Source organism: Panthera uncia, unplaced genomic scaffold (genome assembly GCF_023721935.1).
Source record: "Panthera uncia isolate 11264 unplaced genomic scaffold, Puncia_PCG_1.0 HiC_scaffold_1628, whole genome shotgun sequence".
In the NCBI taxonomy this organism is placed as follows: domain Eukaryota; kingdom Metazoa; phylum Chordata; class Mammalia; order Carnivora; family Felidae; genus Panthera; species Panthera uncia.
In genome coordinates this window covers 20,418-44,229 of record NW_026058281.1, presented here as the reverse complement: position 1 = coordinate 44,229, position 23,812 = coordinate 20,418, and the positions used below count along the sequence as shown (strand labels likewise).

Sequence of the window (23,812 nt, the reverse complement as noted above, 5' to 3'; positions counted from 1 at the left end):
ACTCAATCCCTGACACAAAGACACATAAAAAGGATATACAGGTATTCATCGATAAACACAAGAAATGCATTACAGAAATGTAAGCTATATTATAAAGTGATATATATCACCCCTTTCCCCATGAACTCTTGTTTATATATCAACAACTTCAGTCTCTGATGGACAAAACTCTGACCTCAAGAACATAAAAATCACACGCAGAGATGCACAGTTCCTTAAAAAGCACATAAATGAAAACCAATAATTATATGATAAATAATAATATTCAAATACACAGTAAAAATAAAAAGAGTAAAACTGAAATTGCAGAGCTACGGTGACTGCAGTGTGAGGAGATGGTGCAGGACATGTGAGGAGAGGAGGGGGGCCATGAGGATTGCGTGCCTCACCCTGTGAATCACCATCCTGCTGCTTCAGGCTCTGTTAGGAATAAAAGAGCAGGGCAGGGGCCTGGAGGCGGAGGGAAGCTTTGTCTTGTCTTCAGATGTCTCATTATTTTTTCCCTTTCCCTGCCGCTCCACTGCAGCCCTGTAAAACATTAGGCAAGCCTCTTAAACACTCCCTGTCTGTTCCATTCCTGATCAGTAACATGGGGAGAAAAAAGCCCAATTGGCTCAAAAAGGCTCTAAGAGAATATTGTAATACTGTCAGAAACCCTAAGCATAATCATGCCTCCAGTTCTAGAAGGTCAGCACTAGATGATCTCAGGAGACAAAAGTCATTTATCTTTCTGTTTTGTTCAACTGAGGGACTGTGTAATGCAATGCTGCCCACACATCCCCACCAACCCCTAAATATGTTCAAAGAAGCACATATGTAAAACCATGTAGGACTGCAATGAAAGGTTAACTCATTAGAAATGTGTTCCCTGGTTTGCAATTCACACCAAAATCGGCATATTATTTTGAACTATTTGGAAGGCCTTAAAAGTTACAGTTTGTGCTTGCTCACTGCTTGAAATCATTTCAGAGGATATTCTTGGGAATAAAAATATTTAAGAATTTTTACTGCCAAGAGACTACCCGATAACTTGAAGCTTTTAGTCTCACTCCACTTAGGACAAGTTAACTCAAATTAATACAATATTGCCTAGGCCTCTTCTCCAAAGTTTCCAATTCGGTAGGTGTGAAGCAGGGCACCAGAACTCAGATTTCTAACAAGTGCTCTGGTGATGCTGATACTGAAGGTCAGGGTACCACACCCTGAAAGCCACTGATTCTAAAAGTTGCCGTGCTCAACTTTTACTACCAGCTATTTTTATTTAATAATCGATAGATGCATCTTTTGTTCCCTCTCTTTAAGATATTAATGACTTCTAAATTCCTTTGTAATCTGAGAGCAGGCAGGGATTATTAAAACTCAGAAAAAGCAGACTTTCTCATTCTTTAAATCCAAATTATTGTCATCTTACTTCATTTATCACTGTGCCTCAAATTCCTCATCTGTGAAACGGGGACAATAAGAGAGCTCAATCAGATAAAATAAATAAAAGTCCTTGGAAGAGTACCAGGTTATATCAGCAACTTGATAAATGTCACCAATTAATCTTACTGCAATTAATTTCACTAATTTTCTATTTATTATCAAGGAAAACTCATTCACATTTGTTACATGTTGAACATTACTGATTTACATATAAAATTGTATCCATTTATGGTGAAATGTTTCAGAGCTCTAATGAATTCAGTAAACTGGGAAGGCAAGGGAGGCTGTAATTTCAAAGACTGAAGTTCTAATCCCAGTTTTGCCACTAAATTGCTACATGACTCTGGGCAAGTCATTTAACGGAGTCTCAATTTCCACTTCCAAAAAAGTTTGCCTTGGATATAAGGAACAAATGAGATAATGCAAGTGGAATTTTTTTTTCTTTTTAAGTACCACAGTATTCCTGACATGAGGAAAATACCTCTATCTGGGTGCAGTTTATAAGATATTAACTAGACAGATAAAAGGCCATGGTCTCTTATATCCTTAAAATGACAGCACAATGATCTGAATCATCACACAAGCTATGCACTGAATATTCTCCAATACCACCAAATCATAACTATTTTTATAGATCACATGCTGCAATATTTAAGATTCCAAATATTTTTGTAAAGTGAGAGGAAAAAAATGGATACAAAAGTAATCTCAGGAATTTATTGTGTAGCAGCTGCTAAAATCCTCACTTCACAGCTTTAGCATAATTTTTATTCTGATGCAGAACCCTTCTATTGGTCCTAGGCTTTTGATTAGTATAAACACAATGTGTGTGTATACACACACACACACACACACACACACACACACGTGTGTGTGTATGTGAATAATGGTAACTGGTGATTTTCATTAATAGTTTCTAATACTTTAAGATAAATCCAATGTTCTTATAAAACTGCATACAACAGTTGACAACTTTTTAAATCTTAATTTACTAAAAAGAAAACATGGGGGTTATAACACTGTCTCTACATTTCAATTAAATTACTACTTTTTGTAGGCCCACAAAAGTGGGCCACATATAAGCATTTTGTATCAATGCTTAACAGGAAAGATACAATGTAGATCTCTGATGACATTTGTACAGAATGTCTCCTACTGAAATATAGAAAACAAAGTAGTGAAACTCATTTTTTGTCAGGAATATACTCCTAAAAAGCAGTGTATAATAAGCATTTTCAAATAAGATGCCATTAATGCAGCAACAATACTCTCCATTTCAAAGAAATCCAATTATGAAGTTTCTTATAAAGTTTATCTTTATGACAATCTCCTAATTTACTAACATCTAAGTTTCTGTTTTCATTTATTTAGCTTTCTCAATGTATGAGATATGCACATTCTACAGGACACTGCAGACTTTAAAAGATCCAAATGCAATTTGAAATATGTAAATGCTGTTGATTTTTTTAAAAAGCTACATGGAAATTATTTTTTACCAACTATAATTGTTAAAATTCATTAAAATTTAAAAAACTGGTTTTAAAATATAGATAATATGAAACAAGGGATAGCAAAGATAGAACACCATTCTATACAGAGGTTTCTGGTATCTGTGGTTAAAATCAAAAGGTAGACAGATGTGAGCACCATATTTTCCTTTATATCTGTTTATCATCACAATATTCGAATACCAACTACTTTTAATGTATTTATTCCATTGTGCTCCCAGAAAACATACTAGATCTAATTCCATAGGCATAATAACATGTGCATTCTTGCAGGTATGGTTTTTAGACATATGGGGGAAAATAAAATCCTACTGATCTTAAGGACTAACTTATATGCAACAGGAAATAGTACATTCAGGTTAGAGGGCTTATAAAGGTTGTTCTCAAAGTCTTCAGTTAGTCTCACTATGGATCAAGTGCATTAGGAGACACTCTAACGTGGATCACTTATAGCTGTTTATGCCTCCATTTACTGCTGATGAAGCCACAGGAGACGGCTTTTTTACACATCCAGAACACACCAACTTGCTCAAAGTTTACAGATATAAAATCTTCAGTTGGTACAAGTTTATCTAAGTGGTTTACAAAACTATGGGTAGAAAGAACAGTCTTGAGCCTGAATTAGAAATGTCTAAATAATATCACTTTGCAGAGTCCATGGTACATAGGAGCCCCTCAAATATTTTTGTTAAATGAACAAATGGACAAAAGTGTCTTTCCAATTACTACAACTGTTTCAAAGGACCCTATATGAAAAAAAAAATACTTAAAATTGTATTCCATAAATATCCTTAAATGGGATATTTGTAAGTGCCTGGCCCATAGGAAACTATGGTTTATGTATTTGTCATTACTCTGGTCCTATAAACTTAGGTTGGTTCACAACAATCTTTGTAGCTACATTAGTATAAGCCATTACCACCACTGATAAAAGGAACTCAGATATGTACATACTTCTATTCAGGATGTAGTTGCATTACCCTTCTATGTAGAAGAAAGAACATCTGGGGTAACCACCACTGTCTTATAATGAAGGTTAATTCAGTAAACTTAACATGCATGGTAAATTAAGCCTTGTAATTTATCCTACCAACAAATTAATACCTTATAATAAGCCAATGTGTCTTCTAACCATTGCATTTATAGAATTCCAAACTTCATAAAGAACTACTGGTAATATTCATGTTCACTTATACCTAAGAAATTCAATTAAAAAGAAAACATCAAAATCCCAATTGATAATTGACCTGCAAAAGTTTTCCTTCATACTGAAGTAAATTGTAATAGAGACTGCTAAAAAAATGTTTGGGATTTACTCTCTTACACTTTGACTGCTGACCACAACAGAGGTGAAGACTGAGGTAGTCTGAAAGTTCTGTGAGGATTAAATCAGACTATATTCTTCATATTCTCTAAAGAAGTAAGCTTTAGGCTGTGCGGAGCACCCTCAACTTCCAGGGGCCAAGACCAACAACTGCTGCAATGAAAGAGCAGAGTAGTTAGGGTCAAGGGGATGGCTGCCTTCTACAATGAAACTAGCTTGAGTATCTATCTGTTGGCATCATAAAAGTCAACTCTGTTTCTTTGACTTAGGCAGTGGAGCTTTTGATAAGCTATAGAGATTTTTAAAATAAGATTTTAAATCAAACACACCAGGGATAATCTCCATTTCAAGGAAATCCAGTTATGAAGTCTCTGATAAGATTACCCAAATAAGGATCCTGTAATTTATAAAATTACAATTCAAAATGCATTATGATATATAACAGGGTCTACTGACTTGTATTGCTAAAACCACAAATGCTAAATAATACAAAGTAACTTACAATTGATATAAACATAATTGCATGAAGGGGTTTGGGTAAGAGGTTATCATGTAGTTTAACTGAAATGATCAACAAGGGCAAAATCAAAAGCTTCATACACATTTCAGGGGATGTTCACAGCAGTGAACCATTTAAATAAAACTGTGGGCAACAAGCACAGAGATGAGTTGTAGCTGTAATTACGTGATGCTTTTACTTCTCATTGCAATTAATTAATTGCTAAAAAGTAACAGAAGTGCTTTTTTAAAAAAAATTATAAGTAGCAGAATTTTTTTTTTCAGTAACAAACTAAATCAATTAAAAGGAATGGTTGTAGTAGAGAAATACGGTATAGGGAAATTTAGAATGCATTTAATCTGTGGAGGCAAATAAATTAGATTCCTACAAAATAAGGTATCTTTATCTTAACTCAAAATCTAGATTAGGACTTCATTTCTTCTTTTATAGTTAGCTCTTCATTTATAGTTAGTTCTGCATCATTTCACACGGTTTCAGTATTTTCACCAAGGAAATCCCTGATTAACTGGGACAGTTTTCTAATATTACAAAAGTAAGCCAAAGTATGCATCTTTTTTAGTGGGGGGAAAGACTCCCTTTTGAATAAAAATGAAACAAAATCTCTAAATGTAACAAAAATGACAAGTACAAAGCTAATTTAGAATGCCATTAGAAATATATACAGTAAGTTAACTTTTATAAAAAGATTTTGCAGTAGAAAAGAATAAAAGGGGAAAGTATACCGATTCTTTTTGAAGGGCTTGCTTTAAAACACTATTTCTGAATAAGATGGAAATAATCCCCGAATTTTTTTTGTTTGTTTTCATTTTAAGTCAGCAGAATTATAAGAGAACCTGAAGGACAGCAGAAAAGGTTAAAAAAAAAAAATGAAGATATCTTCCCCCACAACTAAAGCACTACTAACAAAACAAATATTTACGTCATTTTCTTCCACTTCATTAGTGTTTCAAGTTGTGGGTAGTCACTGACATAATGAAATGATTAAGACATATTAAAACTGTAACTTCATACTATTCCAAGTGATATAGTTCATAATATTAACTTTAAAACTCATACAAAATAAGTAATCATAGATAAAATGTTAGATTATACTGCTGTATATAGTACAACAGCCTAGCTTATTTTGTCTCAATAAATAGGATGTTTATAGCATAAGTGGGTCATTACATAGCAATAATTAGATCCTTCTAAGAAATGATTCAGAGGGAAAAATATCTATGTATATATTATTATAGCAATAATTAGATCATTCCAAGAAATGATTCAGAGAAAACGTAAGTTACATATATAAACTGATTTATAATTTGGATGTGAAAAGCAATCTGACAGTTAAAGTTACTAAATGGAAGATTCAATTATAACTGCAATTCAGGCATACTAGAGATATGTGTTACCTCAACAATATCCGAGTTGGTTCTGCTTTCATGAGGTTCATTATATTCTGTATACTTGAGAAGAACTTTGTCCATATCAGTGCTGGCATACTGAAACAGTTTGTTAGAGCTGTTGAAAATGATGAGTGCTATTTCACAGTCACAGAGCACACTAAGTTCATAGGCTTTCTTCATTAATCCAAACTTTCTCTTTGTAAAAGTGACCTAGACCAAGAAAAGAAAGGTATATTTTTAGGAAAAGCATTAGCAGTACCTGAATACAGGCTACCTAAAGATGAGCCCTCTTTTAATACTGAGTCAGATTCCAAAGATGAAAAAGGTTCCTGGCTTCACACTCCACATGAGCCTCTACTCCCCCATGTACCACAAGACTACAGTCCTACATTTAACTTCTATCTCCCGACAGAGCAGTCAGTTCCCTGAGGAGGTTTCCCTTTATCCTTCGCTGCCAGTCTGCTGCAGAAGGCAAAGAACCGGAGAAGGACACAGCTGATCACTGACCCCTTGTCCAGTTTAAAATTCACAGCCTAGGGATGAACAAATTCCCCAAAGTCCTCAAATTCTTCTTTGAATATTTTTTCCAGTTTCTAACTGGAACCTGTCACCTTAAGTCCTCTCAAACAGAGACCAGTTTTTGTTTGTTTTAAATATTATATCTACTATTTTCAAGAGCCTGAAAGGTATATCCTTTCTGCTCCTTACTCTGTCTTACAAATTATTTTTCCTTCCTTCTCCTTCAAAAACTTCAGATGTTTTCAAGTTCACACCATGAAATTTGTACCCCCAAATAATTCTCCTTGTGATGGGCACCAAATGACCCTCTCATGCACTGATAACTATCATCTGATACTTTTCTTTCTAGCCCTACTCTTATCTCTGGTGATTTCAGTATCTGTGTAAAATATCACTGCAAAAACATCTCCCAACTCCAAATGATCCACTTCCACAGGTCAAGAACTCACTCCTACTGTTATATCTTTCACCAAAAATCACCTCCAAAATCTCAACTTCATGTATTCCATTTTGCCTCCTATCTAGCTCTTCTATTTTGTATTACTTGTCCAGAAATTCTTTAACCTATATCCAGTCCTCCAATCCATTTTTACCTCACCACTTTGTTACTGTCTATTCTCATGTCCTTTCTTTCCTCTCTAGATTTCATGGTCCATCACTATTTTCACTCCCTTACAAACACACATACTTTACCCTTCTCTCATGAACATACTTGCCTGGCACAGCCCCAACCAGGAACTAACGCCCAATACATACACCAATTATCCCTGTATCTTTATCCAAGTAGCTGACAACTCCTGGGAACACACAGGCATGCACACACACACACACGCCCCTCTGGTGTTTCTGAACTGATGACCATAAATCTCAGCTAACACTCAACACTGCCTAACCATCATAACTTGGTTTGTTTCTCATTAGCCCATTCTCCAAGTCAACTATTTCCCACTTTCTCTGTCTCAAGTCCACTCTCTGCTCATAACTTTGCCTCAAACCACTTCCCATCATCATATCTATCAGTTTAAACACTTCACCTGTAGCTTTCCACATTCACCCCTCTGCTGTTACTGCTGACTTTTCTGTTCCTATTCCTTTCCAGAAGTATCATTCTCTCCCATCAAGCTGTCCTTCCTCTCCACTAGATCAAAGACCAGAAGCACAGAAGCATGTTCTAGCATCTCCCTGGACTCCATACTGCCCCTCCAGTTGCCCCTCCTCTTTGATCTACTTCACAGTAAACATGTTTGAAAGAAATGTCTGTAGTTGTCATCTCCAACCGCTTAACTATTCTTTCCTCAACTACTGCAATCAGACTTCCATTCCCCAAATTCCACTAAGACTTGTCCATGTCATCATCAGCAACCTAATTAATGTGATTAGAGTCAATGGTCACTTTTCTCGTTCTTACTTTACCATATACCTCAGCAGCACTTTACACAGTTGACCATATTCACACTTTCTTCTTCAGGTGTTTTATGACACAACACTGTCCTGATTTTCCTCCTAATTCAGGGCTTCCTGTCAGCCTTTACAGCTATATCCTCTTCCTTCAATGAGCAGAAGGAAGTGCCTCACCTCTACTTACTGATGTACCTTTAAGCTTTAGACTTGGGCTCCTTTCTCCTCTTTACCCTCACATCCTTGCCAGGTGATTGCATCCAGTTCCATGATTTTAAAAACAAATATGCTCTTTCCATATTCTTCTCCATTTCAGCACATGGCACCACCTCCCATTCACACAGAACCAAAAAACATGTAAGAGTTACCCTTGGTCCTTCTTACTCCCATAATCTGCCCTATCCAATCCATCAGCAAATTGTGGCGACTCTACCTCTAAAACGTATCTCAAATCTATTCACTTCTATTCACACCACTATCAGCCTGGGCCAAGTTACATCACCTCTCATGTATATTACTGATATAATCATTACATTGAATTTTCTGCTTCATCTATTATACCCTATATGTGCCACATACCTGCCCAAGTGATGTTTTTGAAACATAAATCAAATTATATAAGTAAAAGTTCAGAGCTTTTCACTGCATTAAAAGTAATATCCAAACTCATTAAGTAAACAAAATAAATTATCTGGCCTCAAACTCTCTATCTAAAGTTATTTCCCTTCACTCTCCTTTACCTCCATTAAACTTCACTGATGTGTGGGGCGCCTGGGTGGCTCAGTCGGTTAGGCATCCGACTTTGGCTCAGGTCATGATCTCGCAGTTTGTGGGTTCGAGTCCTGTGTTGGGCTCTGTGCTGACAGCTCAGAGCCTGGAGCCTGCTTTGGATTCTGTGTCTCCCTCTTTCTCTGCCCCTCCCCCACTCTCACTTTGTCTCACTCTGTCTCTCAAAAATAAATAAATGTAATAAAAAACTAAAAAAAAATTCACTGGTGTGTGTTTATGTACATATGTGCACACATGTGTCTTCCTTAACTACCAGCTACTTTCCTCCTTAGGAATTTTGTTATTTTCCTTATCTGTGGAACATACTTCACACTGCATGTTCCTAATGGTTCCTTTCCTAACCTTTTGAAAATAAATATCATTATTTAATCTTTTAAAAACTCCTTATAATATAAATGCACAAACGCATATATTAACTTTATATAAATGCATATATATGGAATGTAACATTTTATGCTTGCCTCCCTACTTTCTCTTGCACCAACATCATCCCCTTAACCAATGTTTCTGATTTAGTATTTTTCATTCTACATTTTTGTACAAGATTGCATAACCGTATTCACATGTACATGTATACACACAGAAGGGATTTTTGTCAGCCATTTTATAAAACTGGGACTCTACCAATACTCTCTATTTCGCTCATTCAACCACATCTTGCAGATATGCCTCTAAGTCAAATGGTATACTAAGGTATTCTTTTAAATAACTTCACAATTGTTTCATATAAATGTTACAATTGTTTTGCTAGTATGAAAGATATAAAATAAAAATCTCATTTCTGTAACATGCATTTTCCTAATTAGTAGTGATTAGACATCTTTTTCTTGTATTTGTTGTTATTTGAGATTTGCTTTCTCTAAACTGCTTATCTTTTGATCATTTTTGTATTGTGATGTGCATTTTACTTATCTAAGTAAAAGCTCCTTGTACAGATATATTAACTAGGTTTTACAAATACTTTCCCAAATTTCTCATTTACATATTAACTTTGTTTACATAATATCTGTCATTAAAAAGTTTTAAATTTTTATTACTGATTGCAATACTGTGTCTCAGAATCCTCGCATTTTATTATATCACTATAGGAATATAATGAATATAAGAATACCATTATTAAAGTTCACTATTTCAAAATACTGAACTTTAAATCATTTATGTCTTGAAATGCACCTAGATGTACTTGCTGCATTAAAACTCTGAATTTACCAAAGTTTAGTCAGAAATGTTTTTCCAGGGGCACCTGGGCGGGTCAGTCAGTTAAGCGTCTGGTTTCGACTCAAGTCTTGATCTCACGGTTCATGAGTTCAAGCCCCACACCAGACTCACTGCTGTCAGCACTGAGCCCGCTTCAGATCCTCTGTCCCTCTTTCTTTGCCCCTCTCCTGCTTGCATGCTCTCAAAAATAAATTAAAAAAAACACTGAAAAAAATTTTTTCCATACTTCCAGTACTGAAGAAGAGGAAGAAAATGACAATCAGCAAAGCAAAAGCATTTATTCCAAGAATAATCCTTACTCTAGTCAAAGACTTTCAAATTAAGTGAGCTATGAACAAATCAGCAGTAAGACTGAGACAAGTAATGCTGCTTCAGAATATCCATTAAGCATGATGGAAGAAAACTCCATAGTTCACTATCAGTAAGTAAAGGATGCCAGTCCCTGTTTTCCTTTCCAAAAATACTTACTCAAAAACATTTCTTCTAAGTTATCAAACAGCTCAAGATGAAGAAAGGAATTGGTGGAGGACAATTTATAATAATCTCTTCTCTATTCCTCCAACTTACTCCAAGCCAAAAAGAGCTTTTTCAGCAACAGAAAAATGTGCATAAGAACACACTTCTACTTCAGTGACACCAAAGACATAACGTTGAAAACTACAATATCAATATTTCACTTTCAAGTTTTATGAATAAAATCTTTTTTCATCTTATCTATAGCACTTAGTCGATTTTTTAAACACTCTGGTTTATTGCTAACAACTTATATGAGAATATAAAATTAACTTTATATTCTTATAAACTCTATCATCCCTTTAACTTATTGTTTTTAAGTAATTTCAAACTTACAGAAAATTTTCAATAAGTAGTACAAAATTTTCCATATATCTTCAACCAAACTCCCCAACTGTTAACATTTTACCATGTTTTCCTTCCCTAAATAAATACCTGTACACAATTTTTTTCCTGAATTCTTTGAAATAAGACAGAGGTTATATATAAGGTCCCTTTGCCCCTAAATAATTTTTTTTTTCAATTGACGAAACATCATTTATTGAAAAGACATTCCTTTTTCCCCATTGAATTATCTTGACACTTTTGCCATAACCTAAATGCCAAAATCTGTGTAGGTCTATTTCCCAACTCCCTATTTTGTTCAATTGGTTGATATATCTATCTTTTAGCCAACAGAAAATTGTCTTGACTATGGTGGCTTTAGATTTAAAGTTTTATATATTTTTTCAACATACTTAATTTTATTTTTTTTAATTTACATCCAAATTAGTATATAGTGAAGCAATGATTTCAGTAGATTCCTTAGTGCCCCTTACCCATTTAGCCCATCCTCCCTCCCAACAACCCCTCCAGCAACCCTCAGTTTGTTCTCCATATTTATGAGTCTCTTCTGTTTTGTCCCCCTCCCTGTTTTTATATTATTTTTGTTTCCCTTCCCTTATGTTCATCTGTTTTGTCTCTTAAAGTCCTCAGATGAGTGAAGTCATATGGTACTTGTCTTTCTCTGACTAATTTCACTTAGCATAATACCCTCCAGTTCCATCCACGGAGTTGCAAATGGCAAGATTTCATTCTTTTTGATTGCCAAGTAATACTCCATTATATATATACATCACATCTTCTTTATCCATTCATCCATCGATGGACATTTGGGTTCTTTCCATACTTTGGCTATTGTTGATAGTGCTGCTATAAACATTGGGGTGCATGTGTCCCTTCAAAACAGCACACCTGTACCCCCTGGATAAATACCTAGTAATGCAATTGCTGGTCGTAGGGTAGTTCTATTTTTAATTTTTTGAGGAACCCCCATACTGTTTTCCAGAGTGGCTGCACCAGCTTGCATTCCCAGCCCTCAAATACTTTCTTAAAAACAAGGACAAACACAATTACCGAAATCAGAAAACAAGGATATAGCACTATTATCTAATTTACAAACTTTATTCAAGTTTCACAATTATCTCACTAATTTCTTTTATAGGGGAAAAAAGACTTTGGTTTTTTCCCTAGCTCCGGGATCCAATTCAGGATTCGATGTTGTATTCAACTGCACCCTGTTTAATCTGAAATACTTCCTCAGTCTGTCTTTCAGGACCTTGGCACTTTCTCTCAATTTGACTTTGATGTTTCTTTCTGATTGTTTAGACTGCATTTTAACAGCTTAGAAGTGATGTTCTCTCCACAATATGTCACATGAAAAATGCACATGAAATCCATTTGCCCCCTAACTGGAATTGTTAACTTGGTTAAAACAGTGACTGCCACATTTTTTTCCTTTGCAACATTACTATTTTCCCCCTTGTAAGTAATAAGTATCTTATGAAAATTGCCACGTAAATATCCTGTTCATTTTTCAAACTTTAATAAACTGATCGTAGCATCCACTCAAGATTCTTGCCTGAAAAAATTACTATGCTGGTTGTCAAATGGGGATTTTCTCATTTCATAATACATTGTACCTACATTTACTACCAGTTGCATTTTATTGTTAAGACAGTTTGCTTTTCCTCCATTTATGCATTCATTCATTCACATCAATATCAACTCATAGGTTATTTTATTCTATGAGTTATAATCAATTAGTATCTTTATTTCTTTTGATGTTTAAATGGTCTTTGATTTTACCAGCAAGAGATCCACTATGCTGGTTCCTATGGTATTCTTTTTCTTCCTCAGGAACTGCAATTATATTAAGTTGGACCTCTCTTACCAATCCCCCTTTACAATCACCTTCTCTATAACCCCTTGAACATACTTATTTCCATTCACTTAGTCGTTTTCCTGCTTTCCTTCAGTGATCTTACTAAGGTTTCATTACAATCTATTCTTCTATGGTCACTGTGTAATTTAGTCTTTGCTTTGATATATTATCTTTCCTTTTCTTCCTGGAGTTCAATCACTTTGTTTCATCTATGCCTTAAAAAAATCCATTTCTATTCTTCCTATTTGAAAATTTTGAGTGATTAAAAAAATTTTTTTAACATTTATTCATTTTTGAGAGACAGTGTACGAGTTGGGGAGGGGCAGAGAGAGAGGGAAACACAGAATCCGAAGCAGACTCCAGGCTCTGAGCTGTCAGCACACAGGGGTCGAATTCACAGACCAGACCACAAGATCATGACCTGAGCCGAAGTCTGATGCTTAACCAACTGAGCCACCCAGGAGCCCCAGGAATGATGATTTTTTTTTTTTTATGTCACATTCCTAAATACTTATTTACAGAAATCTGTTTCAGCTTGGGAGTTATCATATAACAAGTTTCTTCCACTTTTCCATTGTTTGGGGGCAACAAATTCATCACCTGAACAGCTGTAAATTGTCATTTTGTCATCTTCTTTGTAACAGTTTGTATACGTAGAACTGCTGGCATCAAGGAATTGCAATGGAAAGAACTAGCAGTGGGAGGGTGGATTAATTAGCCTTCACTCAAGAGCACCTCTTCTTTTAATGGAGTACAGTATGGTCTCTTTAATGGAAGGCTTTTGAGGGGTAACAGCAGTAGGGAGAGGAGTTTTCTATTATTCAATATATACTTTCTGTATCTTCTTTTATTTGACGGATTCCTACTTCCCTTCTTTTCCAACTAACAAGCATTTTTCAAAGATTACCTCTGCCTTGTTTATACCTTCTTCTCTCTCAAACAGTTACCTTTCCAAGACCACTTCCTTGAATGGAATAAATTTTAAACCCTTTACCTCCGGTCTGTTTTATCTACAAGTAGTATTTTTCAGAATTTTTGTACTTAGGGTAGACTTTCCTTTTTTGGTAATGATTTCAAATCAACTTTAGACAGTCATAAAGTCTCTTCTCTTTTCCACATAGTTTTTTCTGAAGTATACTTGCTTCCATCAAAGACTTGCAGAACTTGAAGAAAACAGCATATTGTTACTTGGTAATATTTTCCAACTTCAAGTTAAAATGAATTTGGACATTCTTTGCTTTCTACTGTGCCAAGGCTATATATAGGTTTTGTATAATTCGAATTGTTTTTTTACGCTTTTCTGTATTGATTTTTTTGGAAATTATGTTGGAAGAATCAAGATTTATTCAGCCCCCATGACCTTGATTACTAAGAATTCCTCCCAAAATTTCGAATCTTTGTTTTCATTACTTGTTTTGTCGTGGTTTCTGGAGTTCTCTGATCCTTTCTCAGCTTGTCATTTTTGGTCTCTTTTTTGCACTTAAAGAGTCCCCTTTAATATTTCTTGCAGTGCTGGTTTAGTGGTTACAAACTCCTTTAGTTTGTGTTTGTCTGGGAACCTATCTCTCCTTCTATTCTGAATGACAGCCTTCTTGGATAGAGTATTCTTGGCTGAAGATTTTTCCCATTCAGCACTTTGAATATATCATGAAACAGATTTATAAATTTCTGTACATGAAACATGTTAGATATTTAATTTTATTTTAAGCATTATCAAATTTAAAGAATCCTCTTTCAAAAATATTTACTTGGAGAGAGAGCATGCGTGAGTGGAGGAGGGGCAGAGTGGGGGGTGGAGAGAGAATCCCAAGCAGGTTCTGTGCTGTGCCATGTATCTTCTTTATCCATTCATTAGTCGGTGGACACCTGGGTTGCTTCCTTATCTTGGCTATTAATGCTGTAATAAACACAGGGGTACATATAGTTTTGTAAATTAGTGATTTTGCTTTCTTTGGGTACATACCCAGTAGTGTTATTCTTGGATCACAGGGTAGTTCTATTTTTAATTTTCTGAGCAGCCTCTACACTGTTTTCCACAGTGCCTGTACCAATTTGCATTCCCACCAACAGTGCACAAGGGTTCCTTTTTCTCCATATACTCATTATCACTTTTTTCTGATCTTTTTGATTCTAGCCATTCTGACAGGTGATCTCTCATGTGGTTTTGATTTGTATTACCCTGATAATCAGTGATGTTGAGTATCTTTCCATGTGTCTGTTGGCCATCTCTAAGTCTTCCTTGGAAAAATGTCTATTCAGGGCCTCTGTCCATTTTTAAATCAGATTGATTGTTGTTTTAAGTATTGATTTGTGTAAGTTCTTTATGTATTTTGGATATGAACCCCTCAATGGATATATCATTTGCAAATATCTTCTCCCATTCAGTAGGTTACCTTGTCATTTTGTTGACGGTTTCCTTTGCTGTGCAAAAGCTTTATATTTTGACACAGTCTCAATAGTTTAGTTTTACTTTTGTTTCCCTTGCCCTAGGAAACATCTACAAAACTGTCTATAATTGATTTCAAAGAAATCACTGTCTATGTTTTCTTTTAGGAGTTTTATGGTTTTGAGTCTCACATTTAGATCTTTAATCCATTTTGAATTTAATTTTGTGTATGGTTTAAGAAAGTGGGCCACTTTCATTCTTTTGCATGTAGCTGTTCTGTTTTCCCAGCACCATCTGTTGAAGAGACTGTCTTCTCCCCATTGTATATTCTTGCCTCTTCTGTTGTAGATTAACTGACCATATTAAGCGTGAGTTTTCTTCTGGGCTCTCTATTCTGTGCCATTGATCTATGTGTTTGTTTTAGTGCCAATACCACACTGTTTTTTATTACTACACTTTTGTAGTATATCTTGAAATCTGGGACTGTGATATCTCCAGCTTTGCTCTTTTTCAAGATTGTTTTGACTATTTGGAGTCTTTTGTGGTTCCATACAAATTTTAAGATTATTTGTTCTGGTTCTATGAAAAATGTTATTTAGAAAGGAATTACATTAAATCTCTAGACTGCTTTGGGTAGTATGGACATTTTTAACAATTTTTGTTCTTCAAATCGATGAACATAAAATATCTTTATATTTATGTCATCTTCAATTTCCTTCAATGTATTATGGATTTCAGAGTACAGGTCTTTCACCTCTTTGGTTAAGTTTATTGCTAGGTACTTTATTATTTTTAGTGCCGTTTTAAGTGGGATTGTTTTTCTTAATTTCTCTTTCTGCTACTTCAGTATTTGTATATACAAATATAACAGATTTCTGTATATTAATCTTACACCCTGTGACCTGACTGAATTCATTTATCAGATCTAGTAAGTTTTCAGTGGAGCCTTTAACGTTCTCTACATATAGTATACCATATCATCTACAAATAGGGACAGCTTTACTTCTTCCTTACCAATTTAGATGACTTTTATTTCTTTTCCTTGTCTGATTGCTGTGGCTAAGACTTCCAGTTCTAAGTTGAATAGAAGTGGTGAGAATGGAAGAGTGGACATTCTTGTCTTGTTCCTGATCTTAGAGGAAAAGCGCTCAGTTTATCATCACTGAGTATGAGGTTAGGTATGGGTTTTTCATATACTGTCTTTATTATGTTGAGGTATGTTCCCTCTAAGCCTACTTTGTTGTGAGTTTTTATCATGAATGGATGTTGCACTTTGTCAAATCCCTTTTCTTCATCTACTGAGATAATCATATGGTTTTTACCTTTCTCTTGGTAATATATCACATTAATTGATTTGTGAATATGACCCATTGGAACCACTCTTGCAACCTGGAATATATCCCACTTGATCATGGTAAATGATTTCTTTTTAATGTATTGTTGAATTTTGTTTGCTAAGATTTTGTTCAGGATTTTTGCACCTGTGTTCATCAGAGATACTGGTCTGTTGTTTGCTTTTTTTTGTATTGTCTTTATTTGGTTTTGGTATCAGGGTAATGCTGGCTTCATAGCATGAATTTAGAAGTTTTACTTCCTCTTCTATTTTTGAAATAATCTGAAGAGAATAAGTATTAACTCTTCTTTACATGTTTGGTAGAATTCACCTGTGAAGCCATCTGGTCCTAGACTTTTGTTTGTTGGGAGTTTTTGATTACTGATTTAATTTCATTGCTAGTAATCAATCTATTTCTTCCTGTATTAGCTTGGGTACATTATATGTTTCTAGGAATTTAACCATTTCTTCTGGGTTGTCCAATTTGTTGGCATATAAGTCTTCATAAATTATCTTATAATCTTTTGTTTGCTGAAGTGCCAGTTTATTTCTCCTCCTTCATTTCTCATTTATTTGAGTCTTCTTTTTCTTCTTGATGAGTCTGACTAAAGGTTATCAATTCTGTTGATCTTTTCAAACAACCAGCTCCTGATTTCTTTAATCTTTTCTATTATATTTTTAGTCTTTATTTCTGCTCTAATCCTTATTATTTCCTTCTTTCTACTGGCTTTGAGTTTTTTGTTTGTTTGTTTGTTTGTTTCCCCCTAGATCCTCTAGGGGCAAGGGTGTGTTGTTTGAGATTTTTCTTGCTTCTTCCTTTATTGCTACAAACTCCCCTCTTAGAACAGCTTTTGCTTCATCCCAAAGATTTTGGATCATTGTGCTTTCATTTTCATTTATCTCCATGTATTTTTTTTTTTATTTTCTCTTAGAAATCTTTGTTGACCTATTCATTGTTTAGTAGCACGTTAGTCTCTGTGTTATTTGTGTGAACAAACTGAATAAACTGAAAATCAACAACTCTTCTTAGATCCCTCAGAGAATTGGGGTCACAGAGCAACTTGTGCCCCCCAAATTGGAGACAGACAGGCAGATACTGAAAGTCATAAACTGCCAGAGCCACAAGAAACCTTTACAAAAAGCAGTACCAAGGTAGGAAAACGTGAACTATAATTGATGTATTGCTGGAGGCTCAGTGTAGACAAATATAAAAGTTAAAAAATCCAGGCAGGGATGGGGTGCCTGGGTGGCTCAGTCAGTTAAGCATCCAACTTTGGCTCAGGTCATGATCTCACGGTTCATGAGTTCGAGCCCCACATCGGGCTCTGTGCTGACAGCTCTGAGCCTCGAGCCTGCTTCGGATTCTGTGTCTCCCTCTCTCTCTGCCCCTCCCTTGCTTGCACTGTTTCTCTTTCTCAAAAATAAATAAACATTAAAAAATTTTTTTAAAAAACAAAAAAACTCCAGGTGGGGTCTAGGCTTAGGGGGGCATGCATACACTTTTGTGGATTTTACACTTATTAGGTTCTCACAGTAAAGATCAGAGAAAAATCCCCTTGTGCTTCCAGCAGGGAGAGTGGAAAAAGTAGCCATTCTGAAATATGCCAGAACATTCTATTCTTCAGAGGCCTCCCTTCAAGACAAAATATTTTATCAGAGCCTAACTTACAAGGGTATTATCAGAGTCCAACTGACCTGGGGAAAAAGAAATATCCAACTCCAATTCTCTCTAGCCTTTAATGTGAACAAAGGGAAATAGTCAATCCATTCTGTCCCACCTAAAGATGGGGTGCAGGGACTGAGAAACACTTATAAAGTTCAGAGTCCACAGGCACAGGTTCACTAGAAGACTGACCTAATCGTGAGACTACAGAACACTTCCCCTCTCCCCATATCTCACTACATTACCAAAGGCCTTTTTACTATAATTCCTTTTACCCAGTACATAATGTCTAGCTTCAACAAAAGATTACAAGGCATACTAAATGGCAAAAAAATAGTCTGAAGAGACAGGGCAAACATCAGAAGCATTCAGATATAGCAGGAATATTCGGATTATCAGACCAGCAATACAAAATAACTATGATCAACAGTCCAAGGAAAGTACTCTAATGGAAAAAGTAGACATTATGCAAGAATGTGTGGGTAATATAACTAGAAAGATGGAAATTCTGAAAAACATTTTTTTTTACATGATGATGACAAAAAACACTAACAGAAATGAAGAATATCTTCAATGTGTTCATTAGCAGGCTGGAAATTGATTAAAGAAAGTATCTCTAAGTTTGCAGATAAGTCTACAGAAACTTCCAAAAGTGAAAATCAAACAAACCAAAGGCAAAAACAAAAACAAAAACAAAAACAACAGGATATCTAAGAACTGTGGCACAACTAAAATATATATATGTAACGTGAATACCAGAAGGGGTAGAAAGAGAAAGAAAGCAATATCTGAAGCAATAACATCCAAGAATTTCCCCCAAATTAATGTCACACAGCAAACCACAGATCCAGGAAGAAATGCCACACAGCCCCAAAACAACTTACATAAACCCCCCAAAACTACATGTAGGTATATTATATATAAACTACAGAAAATCAAAAATAAATAGTCTTGAAAGAAGCCAGAGGAAAAAAACACCTTACCTACAGAAGCACAAATATAAGAATTACATCCAATTTCTCCTCGGAAACAATGTAAGGGATAAGACAATGAAGTGATATATACCGTGGTAAGGGGAAAAAAAACCCACAAACCCCAAATTCTGTATCTTGAGAAATTATACTTTAAAAGAAATAAAGACTTTCTCAGACCAAAAAAAAAAAAAATTTTGAGGGAACTCACTGTCTGTAGCTCTGCCTTACATGAAATGTTAAAAGAAATTCTTCAAAGAGAAGGAGTACCCTATAATCAGAAATGTCAATCTACATAAAGAATATCAAAGAAGGAATAAGGGAAGATAAATTAAAAACTTTTACTTTTGTTATTCTTAATTGACCTAACATAAGTTTGCTCAAAATAATAGCAACAACGTATTAAATGATTATTGTGGAATGAATTATAGCAATGACATAAGGAATGGAAAGGAGGAATTAGGAATACTTGTTATTATAAGGTCATTGTATGACCCACATGTGAAGCTATACCTGTGAAGTGTTAACCTGAAGTAGATTTGGATTAGTTGCAAATTTATATTGCAAACTCTAGGGCAACTACAAAAAAAAAAAAAAAAAAAAAGAAAGAAAGAAAGAAAGAAAGAAAAGTATAACTGATTTGCTAAGTTCAAAGAAAGCAAAATGGAAGCTTATAAAATACTTAATTAAAACCACAAAGGGGCGCCTGGGTGGCTCAGTTGGTTAAGTGTCCACCTCTTGGTTTCAGCTTAGGTCATAACCTCACGTGAGACTGAGCCTTGAGTCAGGCCTCCTGTACTGGGCATGGAGCCTACTTAAGGTTCTCTTTCTCCCTCTCCTTCTGCCCTCCCCTATTCGCTCATGTTCCCTCTCTCTCAAAAAAAAAAAAAATAACAAAAATAACAAAAATAACAAAAAAAACAAAAAAACAAACAAAAAAAACAAACGAAAAAAAACCCCAAAACACAAAAAGCAAAGAGTGTAAACAAAATAGGAACAAAGAGCAAAGTCAACTAGTAGAACACATATGTGGTAGTTATTAATCCAACTATATCAACAATCACTTTAAAAGTCAATGGTCTAAATACACCAGCTAAAAAACAGATTGTCAATGTATCAAAAACAGTAATTACATGCTGTCTACAAAAAAACCCACTTTCAATAAAAGACATATATAGATTAAAAATAAAGGAAGATATACTTTGCTAGTACCAATCAAAACTAACAGCTACACTAATTTCCATCAGAGCAGATCTCAGAACAAGGGAAATTATCAAAAATAAATAAAGGCTAACCAATGATAAAGGAGTCAATTCTCCAGAAAACAAAACAATCCTTAAAGCATACAATCCTAACAACAAAGCATCAGGATATATGAGGCAAAATGATAAAACTTCAAGGAAATATAAATTTAGTATCATAGGAGGAAACTTCAACACATCACTATCAGAAATGTTGGATATCAGTTCCAACAGACAGAAAATCAGTAAGGACATAACTGAACTCAACAGCATCATCAATCAATTGAATATAATGGACATCAACTTCATCCAATAACAATATAATTACTCTCAAACTCACATGGAATATTCACTAAGATAGACCGCATTGTGGGCCATAAAACACCTTAACAAAGTTACAAGAATAGAAATCACACGTTATATATTCTCAGATGACAATGAAATAACAAATCAGTAACCAAAAGCTGGCTGGAAAATCCCCAAATACTTACAGATTAAGCAGCGTAATTTTAAATAACACATAGGTCAAAGAAGAAATCTCAAGAGAAATTAAAAGCTATTTTGAAGTAAATGAAAATGAAAATACAACTTAAGTTTTGGGATGCAGTGAAAGCAGTGCTTAGAGGGAAATTCTTAGTATTAGATCCATAAACTATGAAAGAAGAAAGATCTAAAATCAATAATGTAAGCTACCACCTTAAGAAATTAGAAAAGCGAGTAAATTAAATCCAAAGAAAGCAAAAGAAATAATAAAAATTGGAGCAGAAATCAATTAACTTGAAAATAAATCAAGAGGGGAAAAAAATCAACAAAATCTAACCATGATTCTTTGGCAGAGGGGTGGGGGAGAAATCAATAGAATTGATAAGCCTCTAGTCAGGCTAAGCTGGATTCACTGGTGAATTCTAAACATTTAAGGAATCATACCAATACTTTACAATCTCTTCCAGAAGACAGAAGCAGAGGGAACACTTCCTAACCTATTCTATGAGGCCAAGACTACTCTAATACCAAAACAGACAGACATTACAAGAAAATAAAACTACAGGCCAACAGCTCTTATGAACCACAGATGTAAAAACACTCCACAAAATATTAACAAATAGAATGTAACTATATATCACATCCATGTGGGATTTAGCCCAGGTATACATGGCTGGTTCAACGTTTAAAAACAACCCAATTTAGGGGTGCCTGGATGGCTCAGTTGGTTAAGCAGCCAACTTTAGCTCACGTCATGATCTTGCTGTTCTGGAGTTCAAGCCCCTGTCGGGTTCTGTGCTGACAGCTCAGAGCCTGAGCCTGCTTCATATTCTGTGCCTTCCTCTTTCTCTGCCCCTCCCCCACTTGTGCTCTGTCTCTGTCTCTCAAAACTGAATAAACGTTAAAAAAAGATTTTTTTTTAAATAACCCAATTTAAAAATGAGCAAAAGACATGAATAGATACCTAAATGAAAAGGATCATACAGATGGTATAAAAGCATATGAAAAGATGCTCAATATCACATGGCATTAAGGAACTGCAAATTTAACAATGAGATACTACAACATGCCTTACTAAAATGCTGATAATCAAGAACACCAACAATGGGGCGCCTGGGTGGCTCAGTCGGTTGGACGTCCGACTTCGGCTCAGGTCATGATCTCGCGGTCTGTGAGTTCAAGCCCCGCGTCGGGCTCTGTGCTGACAGCTCAGAGCCTGGAGCCTGTTTCGGATTCTGTGTCTCCCTCTCTCTCTGACCTTCCCCCGTTCATGCTCTGTCTCTCTCTGTCTCAAAAATGAATAAATGTTAAAAAAAAAAAATTAAAAAAAAACAAAAACAAAAACAAAAACACCAACAACACTAAACTCTGGCAAAGATGTGGAAAAATAGGAACACTCAGTCACTGATGGTGGGAAAACAAAATGGTACAGCCACTTTGGAGAACAGACTGCCAGTTTCTTACACAACTAAACATACTCTTACCATACAACCCAAAAATCTCACTCTGGTATTTACCCAAATAAGTTGAAAAACTTCTGCCCATATGAAAACCTACCAATGGATGTTTATAGCAACTTTTAATTCGTTATTGTAAAAAGGTGGAAGCAACCAAAATGTCCTTCATTAGATGAATGGATTAACAAGCTGTGGTACATCTAGACAATGGAATATTATTCAGTCCTTAGAATCAAGCCAAGAAATGACACACAGGAACCTTAAATGTATCATTACTAATGGAAGAAGACAATTTGAAAAGACTACATACCACATGATTTCAACTATATGAAATTCTGGAAAAGGCAAAACTATGGTCAATAAAGAGATGAGTAGTTTTCAGGGGTTAGCAGGAGGAAGGGATGAACATGTTGAGTTCTGTAGAAGATTTTTAGAACAGTGAAACTATTCTGTATGATATTATAACGGTGGATGCATGCCATTATACATTCATCAAAACCCCACAGACCATACAAGAGTGTACAACACCAAGAGTGAATCTTGAAGTTAAACCCATGGATCTTGGGCAATGATGGTGTGTCAGTGAAGGTTTAACGATTTAACAAATGTACCATACACTGGTGTGGGATGCTGAGGGCGGGGAGGGGACGAGGCTGTATACTTGCGGGAACACAAAGTATATGCAAACTCTCTACTTTCTGTTCAATTTTTCTGTAAATCTAAAATTGCTCTAAAAAAAGTTTATTTTAAAAATGGGTAAAAAAAAATAAAAGTCCATAAGGGTACCTTTAAATAGTCTTTAGAATTGTGAAACAATTTTCTCTCTTCATCAATACCTATGACATGCTTTTTGTCCTATGAACTTTGTCTAATCATTGATCTAGACTTAGAATCAATCATTACAACAGCTAGTGAAGAAGCCGAGGATCTCTAACACAATGGAAAGTAATTGTTTCCACCACAAACTTTTTTCACAGGCATAAAATTAATTGACTACACTATTACATTACAGCTATAAGGTATACATGTAAAAGAGAAGCAACAATGAAAATGCATTTCACTGTACAATTCAAAGATGTTCCTTATTTTTCAATAAATTTCATTTCCTATGTAGCATGAAAAAATTTAAATGTAGTATAAAAGTTTTCATTAAATTTAGGCAAGGTGTCTGTTTTCTTCCTTTTGGGAACATCAAATGAATTTTCTATCTACACATCTTAGTATTTAACTACTTTACTCTCCTAATTTTATAGAGATCTAATCTCCTTAAAATTCTTAAAACCTTGTATTTCCTTTGTGTTTTTCAGTATACAAAAGCACAAAGCACCACATACGACATAACCACAGAAATATCCTGTTTGCTAGTGAGCTGACTGAAATCAGGGTTGAGAAAAAGTTTCTTTTAATTTGAATTTTTTTTAACGTTTATTCATTTTTGAGAGAGCATGAGTGAGGGAGGGGCAGAAAGAAAGG

At 35.1% G+C, this 23,812-nt stretch overlaps 1 protein-coding gene across 3 annotated transcripts in view; it reads right to left on the bottom strand.

The window, feature by feature from the left end:
- Positions 1 to 6: 6 nt before the first annotated feature.
- LOC125917258 (MEF2 transcription factor homolog) overlaps positions 7 to 23,812 on the bottom strand; it is a 34,402-nt gene continuing 10,596 nt past the window's right edge. The window contains exons 2-3 of one of the 3 annotated variants that reach the window (XM_049623511.1): positions 6,172 to 6,375; positions 7 to 528 (exon numbers count right to left, since the gene is read on the bottom strand). In XM_049623511.1, coding sequence (XP_049479468.1) covers positions 493 to 528; positions 6,172 to 6,375 — 240 coding nt within the window. In that variant the 3' untranslated portion in view covers positions 7 to 492. Of the gene's footprint in view, positions 529 to 2,034; positions 4,411 to 5,348; positions 6,376 to 23,812 lie in introns of those variants that run through there. The other 2 variants (XM_049623512.1, XM_049623510.1) reach the window with 2 other exon arrangements.